At 41.9% G+C, this 17920-nt stretch overlaps 1 protein-coding gene across 3 annotated transcripts in view; it reads left to right on the plus strand.

Annotated features, from left to right (window-relative positions):
• The window catches only part of LIMS1 (LIM zinc finger domain containing 1), a 62160-nt gene that overhangs the window by 23355 nt on the left and 20885 nt on the right, over positions 1-17920 (plus strand). For 2 of the 3 annotated variants that reach the window (XM_021680312.2, XM_044918977.1), the window contains exons 1-2: positions 9356-9537; positions 13863-14022. In XM_021680312.2, coding sequence (XP_021535987.1) covers positions 9356-9537; positions 13863-14022 — 342 coding nt within the window. Of the gene's footprint in view, positions 1-9355; positions 9538-13862; positions 14023-17920 lie in introns of those variants that run through there. The other variant, XM_021680316.2, reaches the window with a different exon arrangement.

Here is a 17920-nt window from a genome sequence, read left to right on the forward strand (position 1 = left end):
AATTACAGGGAGAAATGATTTGGATAATGGAGGATCTGCTACAGAGACATTTTCCGGTGGAGATGTTTGAAAAATCAGAGAAAAATTGCCCAGCCTATGAAAGAGAATTCTAAGAATGTTTTTTCAGTTGACCAAACACTCCCCTTATTTGAGCAACCATGGGGATCTAGTGAGAGAAAGTATGTTAGAAAGCTTATAGAGGGGCGCCTGGGTGGCTCAGTCGTTAAGCGTCTGCCTTCAGCTCAGGTCATGATCCCAGGGTCCTAGGATCGAGCCCCGCATCGGGCTCCCTGCTCAGCGGGAAGCCTGCTTCTCCCTCCTCCACTCCCCCTGCTTGTGTTCCCTCTCTCGCTGTGTCTCTCTCTGTCAAATAAATAAAATCTTTAAAAAAAAAAAAAAAAGGTTATAGATTTCAGACTGCAGTGATGATAGTTAAGAGAGTTCTCTTTACTGATACCAGAACATCCTGGTAAAGTACATACTAAAGCTACTCTAAGTTGTCTGGAATTTCTGGGGAGGGTGGCAGCTTACCAGCACCTCCCCAACTCTGTTGTGCAGCAACTTTTCACAAAAGGGCCAGTTTGATTAGTTGCCTACTAAAAGGGTGTTTGATGCAAAGACTCTCTAGAAGTTTTCACACCAAAGGGCTCGTGGTGTTCTTGAGAAGAGCACCTCTGCAATACAGAACACGATGTGGAATCGACTAAAATCTTACTCACTCACTGAACAGGATACCCAGTGAGCCCTGTAGATGCTAAACAGATTAGTACAAGCTGGAATGCTCAGAGGGGGCTTCTTAGAGAAGACCTTGAATAGAAATTTGAGGATTGGGGGCACCTGGGTGGCTCAGTCGTTAAGCGTCTGCCTTCGGCTCAGGTCATGAGCTCAGGGTCCTGGGATCCAGCCCCGCATTGGGCTCCCTGCTCGGCGGGAAGCCCGCTTCTCCCTCTCCCACTCCGCCTGCTTGTGTTCCCTCTATTGCTGTGTCTCTCTCTGTCAAATAAATAAATAAAACCTTTAAAAAAAAAAAAAAGAAATTTGAGGATTGGGCAAGCTTCAGATAGGCAGAGAGTTCAGGGAAAGGGGGGCAGTGGTATTCATCCAAAGAACTTTGTGTCCTTTTATGTCCAGTACTAGGAATAAAGATAATTCTGAACAATCACCTTGCAACAATCCTGCCTTTATTTACATTTTTATATACATTTGTATATGTATTTTACAAGGAATAGAGATCAACATGTTGCAGTGCTTATCTCTGGATGGCAAGAATATGAGTGAGTCTTCTCTGCCTTTTATAAATGCTCTGTAACAAGCTGTGTTGCTTTGGGGTTGATGGGGGTGGAGAAATTCAACTTGCCAAACAACACAGTGCAGCCCAGTGATCCTGTCTCAGAGTGCTCACACTCCCATATACATAGGGCTTCCAGAAACTGAGGCTGCTCCATTGTTCATGTCCTTTGTTAGTTTTCTGTTATTACTGATTTTGCCTTGTTGCCACACATTCTGCTACTTTCCCGATCTAATTTTGTCTCTTTCCTTCTGTAGTGGGTTGCCTTGTGGGATGAGAATGTCATCATTATTGCAGAGACAGGGTGGTGGCTAGTTGCAGGCAGCAAGTCAGTGCTCTTGTGCTTCTGCCAGGGAGAGAAAGGTGCCCTAAGTCTTGAACTCTGTTGGTTTCTCTCCACACGTGGTTCGGAATGTCTCTTAATAAAGTAGACCTGTCAGTGTCAGAGTGTCATGGAGGAGGGGGAGATACTCTAAGGAGCTTTATTTCAGTCTCATTCCTGCACCTTCCCTAGGCTCTGTGTCTTCTATACGCTGAAGTCTGTGGGTAGGTATTCGTTGGTTGAGTAATGATGGAAAATTTCTAGAGATTGTCCAGAAAGCTGTACTTCCTGAGAAGTAGGCCGCTAAGTAGGTTGTCAATACTTGGTAAATTTGTTAAGATTGAGAAACTGAACTATAATTTGCAATAATTTGTGCCTGTTGTGGGCAAAGTATTCCTGAGCTGCAGAGCACCTTCGGGACCTGTCTTGTTTCACAGAACCGTCAGGGCACTGAGGAGAGCGGGTAGCAGCTCTCACCCGATGGCTCCTGAATAGGGACCCTTCTACTATGGGCATCAAGAATAAAACCAGGACAGTTTCAGACACCAGATGAGGAATTTTTACCTCACCTGCTTTCACTAGAAACATTATATTTTAATTGTTGATTTTAGGGTGGAAAGCGTGCCTGCAGTTTACTTCTTGAAAATTATCAACTTGAGTTTGAGTTGTGTTTCCCTCATTTTCCTTATGAGGGATATGAGCACACTTCTTAAAATAGCACAAGGTTTGGGGTGCTTCTGTCTTCAACACCAAAGAGTCTCTAACTTTTAGGTGAGTTTCGTTTAAGAAGGTTTTAGAATCAGATTCAAATAACCTCTGGAGTCCCAGCCTCTGAGTCACTGCTGGGTTGGTCTGAGTATTTGGGATAAGTGAGAGGCCCTGGGAAGGCAGTTACTGGTATAGGGGGGTTCTTTAAGTCTGTTCTTTCCTTACTGTTAGGCAGTAATGTGTTCCCCTTATTCTCTTCAGTTGTTTCCAGCGTACAGTGACAAAGCTAGAGACCTTACTCCCTGCTTTCATCATGATCTGTAAGCAGCGCTCATACAGGCAGGTAACAAACGTGCCTTTCTTTGAAGTTAGTTCAAGATGTGCATCTTACCCCTTTCTCACTCTCTTGCCTCGGTTGTAATAAATACTTTCTTTTTGCTTGTGCAATCCAGAATGAGGAAACAATTTTAACAGACAAGGCAAAATGGCATGTTAATTGCAACTCTGCCCTCTCTGGCCAGCCGACCTTGGTCTCTTTCCTCACTGTCTGTTGAAAGAAAACACAGTGCATTTGTCCTGGTCGCTGGGAAATGAGAAAGAACTTTCCAGCTCCATTATCTTTACTTGCATGTCATGACTGTTGTGTTTTTAATAGTAGGGGGGAAATCAGATTGTATTTTCCATTTGAGTAGCGTAGGGCATCATAGTGAAAATAACTCATTTTGCATATGTTAATTTAACCACACTGTCTCAGCAATTTGAATACCCGAAGTATTCATGGAAGCCTTTAATTGAAGTTGGAGAAGCTACATTCTAGTAGTTGTTATTGCCAAGTGCTTGGCTTAGCCATCCACATATGAACATCTGTCTGTGGAATGGCGTAAAACATATAATAGCACTGCCTTTTTTTCTGCATTAGAGTCCTGTGTTTTAGAAGCAGTTGGTCAAAATGTTCAGCTTGGATATTAAAAACCACATAGATGAACTATTTGGTAGTGATACACATAGTTCAGTTGTTGCTATTTGAGAGAATTTTAATTTTAAAATACCAGTTATTAAAAATTTGATTATTAATTTTGGCAGCCATGCTCATGATTATATACAGGCTTTAAGTATTTGAGCTTCTGGAAATAGCTACAATATTTTTGCATGATATCTCTAAGTAGGCTATTTATCTTTGGCTAGGTAATATGTTGGGTGGAATTTGGTTTGGCTGAAATCGTGGAGTTAGCTGGATTGGTGGAATCTGAAGCCCTGCAGCATTCTTTACAGGACACTGGAATGGGCAGCTTAGCATCAGATATGCTGTGTGTGGTTTAGTATCTAACAGACTGTTAGATGCAGTCCACCAGGTTCCAGATCCTGCCTGCTGGGGTCTGAATGTTTGTGTCCTCCCAAAATTTATATACCAAAGTCCTAACCCCCAAAGGTGATGATATTGGGAGGTGGGGTCTTTAGGAGGTGCTTCAGTCATGAGGGTGGAGCCTTCATGAATGGGATTAGTGCTCTTAAAAAAGAGGTCCCACAGAGCTTCCCAGCACTGTCTACCATGTGAGGACACAATGAGAGGGTGTGAGCCAGGAAGAGGGGAGGGGGGCTCTTACCAGAAGCCAAGCATGCTGGCACCTTGATCTTGAACTTTGAGCCTCTTTAACTGTAAGAAATAAATTTCTGCCATTTGTAGTCTGCGGTATTTTGTTGTTACAGCGGCCCAAATGGACAAAGACACAGCACAATAGGTCCCTCAACGAGTGGTGGAGTTTGGCACACAGTAGATGATCAAAAAATGTTGAGTTTATGAAATAGAAGTCTGTCATCTGTGGATGGATTTAAAGGATGTTTGGGATTCAGACGTGTCCTGTGGGGTCTCTCAAGGACCCGAATCAACCATGGTGATCAGATTATAGAACCTCCTGGGAAGAACCCTTAAGGAGTCATGGGCCTCAGGAAACCCTAGTTCTTCAGCAAAAGCCACCTAACAGGCCCGCTATTCAGACAAAACTGGCTTTTGGGAGTATTTTTTAAAAACAGCCTCCTACCCTACTTCAAGGACTAATTTGATGCCACTGTAGTGGCAGTGGTAATTTCCATCAGAGGTGTTCAGATAAATACTTTTTTCATGGCTGCAATCACAGTCTAAAAGGATTGTTTACATTTCTTAGAGTGACATTATTAAGTGTCAAAAATGGTTTGAAAGTAGCAAAATGCCTGGATAAAAACTTCAGCAGTGGTGTTTATTTGGCCTGAAATGACCCCCCATGTCCTCTTGGAAAAACAACCACACATTTCTTTTAGCTCTCTTCTCTGGTACCTGGATAAGAAGTGATTGACCAACCGACTCCCCTTTGCAGTCCCTTTGGGTGAATAGTGCCACCTAACTTTGCAGTGGCCATGTGGTTACTGACCTTTACTCAGGTACTAGGACACACACAGACAGCCCTCTTCACTTAGCACCTGGCACTGAAATAGAAATCTGCATCCTATAGGCTTGAATGATGGAAAAAAAAATGTATATCCATATATTATTTCCCTAAGTACATTGTATACTCATAGAAACAGGCTGTGACTTGTATTCACTTGTTTATTCATTCAGCAGGCACTTCTCAGGTACCCCTTAGGCCTGTTGCATTGTGAGCTCGTAGTAAAAGTCCCATATGTTCAGAAATGATGTAAAATAATGCAGACAAGCAAACAGTGGAATAATGTGAGTAGTTACTTTTTTTTTTTTAAAGTAGGCTCCATGCCCAACGTGGAGCCCAATGTGGAGCTTGAACTCACAGCCCTGAGATCGAGACCTGAGCTGAGATCAAGAGTTGGACACTTAACCAGCCAATCCACCCAGGTGCCCCTAATGGGAGCAATTACTTTTTAAGAAGCTATAAACCTTAATGGAAAAGCTGCTCAAGGAAGGGCAGCCCATTGTGAATGAGCAGAGCTCATTCACAATTGCAGGAGCTAAGCCTTCCTGGTTGGCCTTAACCCTAACTGTGCCTTTGTTGTTTCGGTATATATAAGGTTCAGGGAATTCTCTGCAAGAGTCTACTGGCCAGGGTCTTTTGCTCCTGGGGTGAGGGGGTGGCTCATAGGAAGGAGATGTGGGATAGATGATCGGGCTCTGTCCTGTCCCATCTTTTCTTTCTTTAGATCCTCAGCCTCCCTTCTCCCTCCCTGCTGCCAGTTATGATATTCCTTGGTGATAAAAAAGAAAGGAAAGGAGGAAAGAATGAGATCTGGCAAAAGTGTAAACAAAGAGAGCCACAAATTTGTCTCAACATCCATATAATAGACACACTGATTGATTAAATAGTTTAAAAATATTAACTTCGTATATGGTAACTTCGATCATAAAACTGACTCCTATTGAGGTGTCTTCTATTGAAGAATTCTATTTGGATGTACTGTGTGCCAAGCACACACTCATTAACATGGTCCCAGCAGGAAGTAGAGGAAACCAGAAAAAATGGAAGGTCTCCTACCTCCTTCACCTTAACACAGCATTTTTTAAATAGCATAATTTGAAGAGATAAGAGAATTTTTACTAAATTTCCAGCACTAATCTGATTTAGCAGAAGGACACCATGGAACTGACTTAGTTGAAGGTGTGGATAAGTTATTAAGAGACTTTATTTTTCATTTTATATCTCTCTTTAGTGTTTGAATTTTTTCCCAAATACATGTATTACTTTTTCCCTTCTAGTCAATACAGTTATCTGGTAGACTGAAATTTCTGACTTATTTTTTGTACTTACCTACATATACATAAACTTAATATATATACATAATAAAAGTTATGACTACACACCTGTTGGAACAGCTAAAATTAAAGGTAATGGTAGCACCAAATGCTGGTGAAGATGTGGAGAAATTGAATCTCTCATACATTACTGGTGGCAATGTAAAATGCTATAACCACTCTAAGAAAATTGTTTGGTACTTTCTTAAATAAACTGAACATATGTTTATCGTACAACTCAGCAATTTCACTCTTGGACATTTATCCCAGAGATATGAAAAGTTATATGCACATGGAAACCGATACACAGCTTTATTTGCAATGGCCCAAAACTAGAAACTACTTAAATGCCCTTCAGTGGGTGAATGGTTACCATGAAATGTTACTTAGCAATAAAAAAGGAACACACTGTTGATATATATTAACAACTTGGATGGATCTTGAGGGCATTATGCTGAATACAAAAAGCCAGCCTTTAAAGGATCACATACTATAAGATTCCATGTAGCTGTCTTAGTCAGTTTGCTTAAACAACAAGTAATTATTTCTCAAGGCTCTGAAGGCTGGGCAGTTCAAGATCAAGGTACAGCAGATCCAGTGTCTGGTGAGGACCCACATTTTGGCTTGTAGACAGCCGCCTTTGGCTATATCCTCACATGGCTGACAGAGAATGATCTGTGTCTCTTCCTCTTCTTATGAGGATGTTAATCCCATAATGAGGGATTAATGCTCCACTCTCATGACCTAATCCAACCTTAATTACCTCCCAAAGTCCTACCACTAGATACCGTCACATTTGGGATTAGGCTTTCGACATAGGAATTTTAGAGGGACATAGACATTCAGTCCATAGCAGTAACATTCTCTAAATTACAGTTCCACGGATGAAAAACAGGTTAGTGGTTGCAAGAGATTACGGGATGGCAAGGTGTGGAGGAGGGTGTGACAATCAGAGGTAATATGAGAGAGATCTTTGTGGTGATGGAATAGTGCTATATCTTGATTGGGGGCAGTGGTTACATGAATCTACCCATGTGATGAAATGACATACACATAATGTATATACACACATTGTTCCAGTGTCAGATTCCTGGTTTTGACATTGGATTATAATTACATAAGGTGTAACCATTGAAGAAACTTTGTGAAGGGTCTGAAGGACTTCTCTGTACAATCTTTGTAACTTCCTGTGACTATAATTATTTCAAAATAAAAAGTTAAAATTTGATTGTAGATCTTTCACATTATTTTTAATTCCTTGCCAGATAAGAGTCTTCATTGTATCTGTTCATACACAAGTAGCTTTTTTCATAGTTCTGCTTTTCTGTCTAGTAGAAATAAGACTAGTTGTTATGAAGTTAAGATAATTAGTTTATATTTTTAGATCTGCTGACTCAAAATGCTTAGCAGACTGGTAGCTAAATTGCTCTTTCACTGTTTTCATGGCTTCCTAGATCAAGTAGATGGATTATTAATCTGGGTTCAATCATCAACAAATAATTACCACACACCTGCTAAGTGGTGGACTATTCATGATGCTGGAGTACAGGCATGAACAAGACAAAGTTCCTACCTTCCTGGAGGTTACATTTCTGACATGTGAAGTGAGGCTAAAAGAACATAGAAAATGTATCCCCAGATCCCCTGGAAACTATTTGAACTGAAGGAAAGGGAAGTCTCCAGGACCTACTTCAGCATCTGCCCTTTGGTTGGTGTCTCCAAGTAGTATTACATCAGTGTGGGCAGAATATTTTGGATCTAATGATGTTTCTGGCAGGATCACTGTACCTACTATGGATTAAGAACTGTAAGAATATCATAAGGAAAACAAACAAATAGAGCCTGATAGCTTCTTTCCTTAGGCATGAACAAATGTATCAGTTACTAGAAACACCCATACAAGATGGCTTTTATTCTATTCTATTTTATTTTATTTTATTTAAAACAATTTTTTAGGAGAGCCTGGGTGGCTCAGTTGGTTGAGTGTCTGACTCTTGGTTTCGGCTCAGGTCATGATCTCATGGGCCATGAGATGGAGCCCCACTCCAGGCTCTGTGCTCAGCAGGGAGAGTGCTTGAAGTGTCTCTCCCTCAGCCCCTCCCCCCATGTGCATGTGCATGTGCATGCATGCTCTCTCTCTTGCTTGCTCTCTCTAAAATAAATAAATCTTCAAAAGTTTTTTGCATACAATTTAGTAACTACTCTCCTGTATTTTATCCATGAGGTTCTGTAGTTTTTGCTTATAAGTATTTTGGGTTTGTTGTGTGTGTGTGTATTTTTTTTTTAATTAAAGTATAGTTGACACTGTTATATTAGTTTCAGGTATACAACCTTGTGATTTGACAACTCTATATAACCTATGCTATGCTCACTACAAACATGGCTACCATGTGTCACCATACAATGTTACTGTAATACCAGTGACGATATTCCCTGTGCTGTACCTTTTATCCCTCTGACTTACTAATTTGTTTTTGGAGAAAGGTTCTGAGCCCCTGTATTGCCCATGGCCTTCATAATCACCCTCCTCATCTGTGGCACTGCTACAAGATGACAGCAGTGTGGACTGACTCCAGCAGGAATGCCAGGGGCAGCCTTAGCATAATAAAGACCACGATTAGCTGGGGTTTCTAACTAGACTCCAACCCTTTTCTATTTCCTCTTGTGTCCATTCATTGAACACATCATCCAACTCTTGCTATGTGCCAAATGCTAGTATCAATAAAAGTCAAAAGTAGCTCCAAATCTCAGGGACTCACAGACCCTTGGGGGAAGGCAGCCAGGGGCATAGCTGGCAAGCATGCCCTGGGCATTAGGATATCCCCCAGAGTGTGCCAGCCACGTTAGCCTCAGGGGGGAGCTTGTTAGAAACAGAATATCTGGGGGTGCTTTACAAGAAGCACAGTGTTCATGTGGATGATGCTTGGTGACAGATTCCCCAGGGCACGTGGATGTTTGTTTCTCTTGGACCCTGCCAAGCAATCCCCTATTCGTGTGGCAGTGTTTACAGACCCAGTCTACGGGGAAGGCTGCTCCGGCAAAGACTGTGTCACTGCTTTGGGGGATGTCTTCTAGAGCTTCCAGAAATGCCTCAGTAAGTCAGGACTGGCACACCAAGTGACTGCTTTGCTGCTAGAGCTCTTAACATGAAGGGCCAGGAGCGACCCTGGCAAACACAGGGCTGACGTGTGTGGGAACAGTGGGAGTGACCCTGGCAGGGAAGCGGGGGAGGCCTGGATATTGTTTCTCTGTCCCCTGTCCTGCTACTCTCTGCCCGGGGCTCAGAGCTCTCAAGCACCCGAGGATGGCGTTCCCGGGCAGGGTGCGCCCCTATGTTATCCCAGAGAATGAAGAAATTTCCCAGGCAGCCCTTAACAGTGTCCACCAGGCTAATGGCAGTGAAGACGAGAGGGCTGTGTCCAAACTGCAGCGCAGGCACAGTGACGTAAAGGTCTACAAGGAGTTTTGTGACTTTTATGCGAAATTGTAAGTGTCTCCTCTCCTGGAAGAGGTGCTCCCGTCTTCCAGATCTAGCCTTCTTGGGCTTTGAGTTCATTAGCCATTGATGGTTTTATTTCCTCTACTTTCAGGAGGGGCATTCCAGGGTGATGGAGGGGGAGGGGGCATATTCCAGCAGGCAGGAATACACCAGATGAAATGCAGAAGTGAAAGAAAATGCTGCCTTTACAGTAATAGTAGTAATGTCTTTGTGTTCAATAGGTTCCTGACAATAGTACATTTTCATTATGTAGTCCAAGAGGGAGGTTTAGAGTTTTTGCTGTCAGGATTTATAATAGAAAAATTGTATGCTCTAAAACTTTCCACAGATGAGGGGTCGGTTGAGGGAAGCAGTAAAAATTGAATTACAGACTGTTGATAAAGATACACATTTTTGTTAGGTTTAACAGCAGTTTGAAATAGGCTAACTGGGTTTCTTAATACTGTCTTGAGGGGATTGAATGAATAAATAAGGATGCTGTGTAACTAGCAAATATACATATATTTATATATACATATATATGCTATTAGGTCTAAAATGTCTAATACATGTTATTAAATGGGTTTTAGCAAACAATTTAAAAAAGTAGTGCAGAGTAGTATTTAGACCAACTCATTTAAGATTGTTGACCTCCTGCAAAGTCGTAAGTTTGGAATTATTGCAAATACCCAGTTTTTCAATTAAGAGTTAAGGAGAATTTAACTGACCTAATTCTCTATTTCCATTAATACATTCTGTGTGGTATTGTAACAGATGTCATTTATTTTCACAACTTACAAAGAGTTCTGTTTAAGTGTAATTGGGCAATTACAATTATACTGTAGCCAAAATGCTTTGTGGACTCTCAAGATGCTTTTTGGATTTACACGCTTTTTCATTTTGATGCCAGAAAGTTTGTTTCACATACTTTGATCAATGAGGCACTTGAAAAACAAAAAGCTCAATGATACCAAGTTTTCTGTGTGCGGTTGATTTGTGGAAGTAGGTCTGGTAAATCAGTTACGACTGGCCAAATGTGAAGATTCTGTATTATTAAAGGCTTTTACATATATATTTCCCAACATATATATTCTTTGTCATCAACACCACTTCTTAGCAAAAATCCTTTTTTGAAAAATTAGCCAACTAATTATAACTAGCCGGATGACAGTTAAAACTATCATTCATGACTTTTAAAATGTAATTTCTGTCATAGGTAGTGTTAAATATAAAAAACAATTGTAAAAAAAATACACAGGTCACTGTGGGTTCATTAGTCGTAACAAAGTACGTCTCTGGTGGAGGATGATGGTAGCAGGGGAGGCTTGCATGTGGGGCTGAAGGGGAACTCTCCGCCTTTCTCTATTTTGCTGTGAACCTAAAACTGCTCTAAAAAATAGTCCATTAAAAAAATTCACAGTGCCAGAGGGTCAAAGACAAGAGAGGAAAAGGAAATGTAAACAATTAAGTAGGTTGGTGAGATTATTAGGGGTTCTTTCCTGAAAGTTTCTTCTAATGTAGTTTCTTTTCTTATCCTGCTTGTTATTAAAAGGAATACTACTTCAAAAATACGCATTACATTATTTCTAAAGCTAGCTTATTTTTCCTGTGTGTTGGGAAACTATATGTTTGTTTTTATAATGTGTCTACCTATTTTCTAACTATTTGAGTATTTAAATTTGAATATAAGCAGTGTTTAGTATAATGAGTAGGAAACAGGTAATAAATGCTTTTGATCTTAGGACTGCTTTGCACTCTTAAAAATTACTGAAGTCCCCAAAGAGCTTTTGCTTATCAGTATTTACTGTCTTAGAAAATAAACACAGAGAGCAAAATTAAATATGTATTGATTTAAAATAACAATAAACTCATTACATGTTAATATTAATAAGTATTAATATTAATGAATTTTTATGAAAAATAACTATTTCCAAAATGACAAAAGCTTGGTGGGAAAAGTGGCATTGAATTACATTTTTGCAAATCTCATTAATGACTGTCTAAATAAGACAGTTTCTCATTTCTGCTTCTGCATTTATCCTAGTGCAATATGTTGCTTTAGATGATGTATATAAAGAAAATATGCCTCCCACAGAGATGTAGTTGGAAAAGGGAGGACATTTTGAAACCCTGAAAGGGTCACGGTGGCCCCCATACTTTGAGAACCACTTGATCTAGATAATGGATCAAGACATTCCAGAATGTTCTTCTCTTCCTGCTTTTTGGGAGTTCTATTAAAATTATAAGCATCTGGTGAATCTTTTGAGAGGGTTCAAAATTAATAATAATGCTTTATATTTGAGTAGCATCTTCTGGCTTCCAAAGTTATATACATTTTCTTATTTTATCCTCAAAGAGATATTAGGAATTATTGGGGCAGTTTTACCATACTTCAACTAGAAACACCTGTGGGTTTTGGTCAGGAGAAAGGGGAAGCACAAACCTTTCCAAGAGCTTTGCTAAAACTGCTACAATTCATCTGGCTTATGGCAAAGCCAAATGAAGAAGGGAAATGTGATGCATTTTTCTCCATAACCTACAGTAATTTTGAAATGACAAAGTAGAAAATGTAATATGAGACTTAGGCCAGTTTTGCCAAGCAATGAGGCTGCCTCTCTTCCTTTTTTTCCCTTTTTTTGTGATGTTTTAATTCTATATTTAAGCCTATTAAGTAAAGTTGAGTTGTGATTTGGTATGTGGTTATGAACGTGGTACTTCTACATGGGGTTAGTTATGGCAAGGCTACAAAATAGGAATACTGTTTTGTTTTTTTTTTAAAGATTTTATTTATTTATTTGACAGATAGCGAGAGCAGGAACACAAGCAGGGGGAGCGGGAGAGGGAGAAGCAGGCTTCCTGCCGAGCAGGGAGCCCGATGTGGGACTCGATCCCAGGACCCTGGGATCATGACCTGAGCTGAAGGCAGACGCTTAACGACTGAGCCACCCAGACGCCCAGGAATACTGTTTTTTGAAACGTTTAGGGCAAGAAGGCTAAATTATCTTCCATTGGGGTGGGATGGAGTTGAGACAAGATATGTGTGAGCCCTTCTGCTAAGGAAATAGGAAAACTTAGAAACTGGCTGGGGACAAGGCAATTAATCTGTCTGTAAAATGAAGGCTCCTCACCTGCCTCACAGGGTGATTGATTCTAGAGAATGTTGGCGGTAACTTTACAAGGTGGATTGACTCAATATCTAGGTGGTTACAGGCTGCACCAGGCAACTAGACACACAGGTAGAGCTTGTGCTCTGAGTGGGCGTCTGAAAATAAACTTGCCAAATCGTGAAGGACGGCTTGGCCAATGAGTGCTCTGGTTAGGGGACCCTCCCCACTTCAAGGCCTTTTAGAACAAAGCAGTTCTTTATGTGAAACAGGGCTTGTTAGAGCTAAATAATTATCTGAGTATATGCTTTTCTTCTTGCAAACTACACAGTGGTTAGTTAGGATGTGGGTCCATTTATTGAGTGCCTCGTATGTTTCAGGGTATAGTGGAATGATGGCAGGGAAAGACCAGGCCATTGGGTTCATCAGTGGTCATTTGATAGGTGATAGGTGTCCCTATCATGTCTTCTCGGGTGTTTGAAATTGATACTGTAATCTGGTTGTGATTTTATGAACGGGGACTCTGGATTCTGCTCCAGTGTCTTCCATTAACTACTGAGCTTTGTGACATTGGGCTGGTCACTCCAACTCCCTGAACCTCCCCGTGTCATATCTATAAAATGATCTTCACAATGTACAATCCTCTGATTAAGATACAGCTTACAATGTTGGTGTTCAATACTTGTCTAACCAATGAGATTACAGGACTATGGCATTCTGGCGGGTTTTAGGAGCTACTTACAGCAGTTGCCTTCAGCAGGATCTAACCAAAGGGATAACCTGTGTCAGGACATGGTGTTCAGTTGACATGCAGTTTAGATTCTGTTCTCAGAAGGAAGAGAAATGGGCTTTGAGATGGTGACCTGTGGATATTTTAATTAGGCTTATTAAGCTGTAACCTCAAGCTCCTGGAGGGTAGCTCTTGAACTTCTGTCTATCCCTAGTTCCTCACTGGTAGTGGGCACTCATTTATAGGATATTTAGCAAGAGGAATGTCAGATATGTTAAAGAAAAACAGATTCCAAGCAGGAGGCCCTTTCAGCACCTGAGATGCAAGGGCAAAGAGATGGGAGCAGTTTGAGTTCTTAAGACACAAGAATTTGGGCTTTAGGGCTACAATATGATTTTTGTGATCAGATAGAATTTTCTCCTCAGTTCTTCGTGTCGTTTGGTCTTAAGTCTAAGAAAAGGTAGACAGTTTGTGACTTCCTGTGCTTTATGTGTTACAGCAACATGGCCAATGCCCTGGCCAACGCCACCTGTGAGCGCTGCAAGGGGGGCTTTGCGCCCGCCGAGAAGATAGTAAACAGTAACGGGGAGCTGTACCACGAGCAGTGCTTTGTGTGTGCTCAGTGCTTCCAGCAGTTCCCGGAGGGACTCTTCTATGAGGTGAGTCAGCCTGGACAGAAGCACAGGGGCACTGTTTTGAGGATCCTCCTTTGTTTTGAATTTCAGTATGAAAATTGTATTGACGTGCCTGGTCTTTGGTACCTGTCAGGTCAGTGATGGTTTATGTGCAGAATGCCCTGCCAGACCCTGCCCCCCACTTGTATTGTTCATTTCACCTTCCTGTTTCAGAACCCTTAGTACCGGGGTGCCTGGGTGGCTCAGTCGCTAAGCGTTTGCCTTCGGCTCAAGTCATGATCCCAGGGTCCTGGGATCGAGCCCTGCATATGGCTCCCTGCTCCGCGGGAAGCCTGCTTTTCCCTCTCCCACTCCCCCTGCTTGTGTTCCCTCTGTCACTGTGTCTCTCTCTGTCAAATAAATAAATAAAATCTTTAAAAAAAAAAAGAAAGAAAGAAAGAACCCTTGGTACCTTGTTACTTGACCTATCAGACCTGTGCACTTCAGCTCAGCAGACAGAGTCCTTTCATAAATGTTAGCCACAGGCTTTCTGGCTTTTCCACTCAGATCCCCACTTGCTTGCCCCCTACACATGCCTTACTGATTCCTGCCTCTGTCTCTTTCCCCGACTCAGAGTACCATGAAATATCCTCTCTAATGCCGAACATCGGTTACCTACCTTTCGTGCAATGAGTGGGAGCTTCCATGCATTTATTTTCTAAGGAGGATCTTGTTCAGATACTTTGGAGGGATATCCTGTCCATATTAAGCTCTTCTGTGTATCTTCTTCTCCAAATTCTTTTTCTTTCTTTTTTTTTTTTAAAGATTTTATTTTTGTTATGTAATCTCCTTACCCAGTGTGGGGCTCAGACTCACAACCCCAAGATCAAGAGACACATGCTCCACCAACTGAGCCAGCCAGGTGTCCTCCAGTTTCTTGTTCTTGATTCTCCTGCGTTACCCTGTGGTGTCTACACATCCTTTGTATTTCCCTTATGATCACTGAAACCCCCTTCTCACAGAATATGTCTGCTTTTGGGACTAGTCTGTGGAGGCTGAACCCATGCTGTTAATGAAGATAAGAGTGGCGTATGTGTGTGTCCAATTATATAGTGTATTTTTATCAACTTACTTGTACGTATCTGTATGTGTGTTATTCATATGTGTGTCTATGATAATGTGTGTACATAGAATTATGTTATAGCCAGAGATGGCTGCTCTTTGATTTCTTCTTTGCCTACCACATTTTTTAATTTCCCTGTTTTAAAAGCCATTCCTAAGGAAGGAAAGGTAGTTTCTAATGGTTATTAGTAAGTTAATTGTTTGCCACTCAGACAGCAGTTTCCCATAGAAACAATGCCTCCTGAGAGGGAGGTTTCCAGGCCAGCCTGCAGAAAAGCTATTTAGTCCATCATACGTACAGGACAAACAGAACGGCCCTGTATATAGTAACATAACTCTGAGAACAGCTTTAAGAGATTTGATTAGGGACCACTCTTTTATTCACCAGAACACATTTTTGAGCTCCTGCTATATCCTAGAAACCGCATTCCTCACAATAAAAACCCTAGCAATAGGAACAGGAACTCTTTTTCTCTTTTCTTTCATTCTTCCTCTTTTCCTGGGCAGTGGGAATCTCTTTTTCTGTCAAAGGTAATGGCTTTGGGCTGGGAATAGCAAGTGATAGTCAGGAGAGTCACAGTAGGAGGGAAGACGGGGAGGCGGCTGGAGCAGGGGCTGTGCTGCTTGGCATCACAGTAACAGACCCCCCCGGAGGCTGTGGGAGAGGCTGCCAGTGGTAATGAGGAGGGTGGCAGCTAGATTCCTGAAGAAGAAAAGGAGATTGCTAGGGATCTGGGCAGCAGGGAGAGAAAGGGAGCGGGGGCAGAATGGAGAGTGGTCCTCAATTGGAGTAAAGGACGAGGACCTGCTTCCGTGGGTCCTTGATGAAACCATTCAGGTTCTCGGGTCAGCACAGTGGAGGCGTGCCAGGACTGGGGCAAGGAAGGAGGTCACTTAAGAGAGTCAGGAGTCTGCCTCCTGAGGAAACATGAGTCTACATACTCTGTCAATCCCAACCTACCCCTACTTATTTTCCCCCTCGAGGCCCAAAGAGGTTGAAATGTCCCTGTAACACAGCAGATCTGTGACACGAATGGGATTGGAACCTAGTTTGATCTCCTAATGCCCAATATGGTATTTTTTCCCTTGCATATTCTTTTCAAATCTAAGATATTTTTATTGAAGTGGGTAGTTATGGCAGAAGCCTTAGGAGAGAGTCCAGAGGAGCAAGACAAGGACCCAAAAGAGAAAGGCCGGGTCGGTTTCTCCAAACATTAATTCCATATTATATGGTCCGTTTGCCTGGCACTTTGGAATTAATAATGTTGTCAAGCACAATCACCTGGTTCTGCATCTGCAAGCTGTCAGCTGCCAGGCCACTTGTGCTTAGTCAGAGGGAAGGCTCTGTGAGAGCTTCCAGTAGGACAGAATAAAGCATGACTCACACTTGTCCTCCTGCCCACCTCTCACTCCTTTTTACTTCTGGACTATAAATATGCTCCCTGGGGGATGCCTGGGTGGCTCAGTTGGTTGGACGTCTGCCTTCAGCTCAGGTCATGATCCCAAGGTCCTGGGATCGAGTCCCACATCAGGCTCCCTGTTTGATGGGAGGTCTGCTTCTCCCTCTGCGTGCTGCTTGTGCATGCTCTCTCTCTCTCTCTCTCACACACACAAATAAATAAATAGAATCTTTTTAAAAAAACATATGCTCCCTGGGTCTGTTATTATTCCAGAATGTTACAAATACCCAGAACTGGTCTATTAATGGGCTATTGCCCAGCTTAAGGTCCCTTGGGTCCTGAGGAAGATTGCTATTTTAGCTACACTTACAATTAAAACCCCTTTCCCAAGGCCAGGGATTTGTAAACCTGCATGTGGAAAATCTGGCTTTTCCTTTTGGTTGAATGATATTAGAGAAAAAGCTATCCAAGTCTTCCAAGAAATAATACGTATTCTCAGTTATTGAAAAGGAAGCCCAAAAATTTACCTGGCTTGCTTTTCATTTGAGATACAACGTATGTACTTCAGTCTTGCTGTATGTAATAATAGCAAATGTGGGGCACCTGGGAGGTTCAGTGGGTTAAACAACCGACTCTTGATTTCGGCCTAGGTCGTGATCTCAGCATCGTGAGATCAGGCTCTTGTCGGGCTCCATGCTCAGCATGGAGTCTGCTTGTTCCTCTCCCTCTGCTCCTCCCCATGCTCACTCGCTCTCTCTCAAATAAATAAATAAAATCTTTAAAAAAAAAATAACAGCAAATGTGTTCTTTCCACTCTACAGCTTTGATATTGCTTTTGTCTATGATTAAAACATCATCCTTCCCTTATTTTCTACAGTATCTACTCTTTTCTCCGTAGGATTGGTTCTGAAGACTTAGAGGTGGGTTTTCTGCACTCACTTCCCCTTGAAAATGTGATTCAGGGCGCCAGGGTGGCTCAGTCCGTTAAGTGTCTGCCTTCACTCAGGTCATGATCCCAGGGCCCTGGGATCAAGCCCTGCATCGGGCTCTCTGCTTGGCGGGGAGCCTGCTTCTCCCTCTGTCCCTGCTGCTCCCCCTAGTTGTGCTCTCTGTCTCTCTCTAATAAATAAATAAAAATCTTAAAAAAAAAAAAGAAAGAAAGAAAGAAAGAAAATGGGATTCACTTTTACTGTGGAACTTCTGATATTTTGGATCAGATGGCCAGGATGCTCCTCCCTTTGGCCCCAAAGGCGAGTTTAGTATTACACTACTGTTTCCTACCCACTCATGAGGATGTTTGTCTGGAGGTGAGCTGATTGAGCTCAGCTATTTCTGGCTCATCTGCGGCTCCTCTTAAGAGTGAGTTAGCAGCAACCAGGATTATTATCTGCATTCGCTCCTCTCTCAAGGTGAACTTCAAT

This window comes from Neomonachus schauinslandi, chromosome 10, assembly GCF_002201575.2.
Source record: "Neomonachus schauinslandi chromosome 10, ASM220157v2, whole genome shotgun sequence".
In the NCBI taxonomy this organism is placed as follows: Eukaryota; Metazoa; Chordata; class Mammalia; order Carnivora; family Phocidae; genus Neomonachus; species Neomonachus schauinslandi.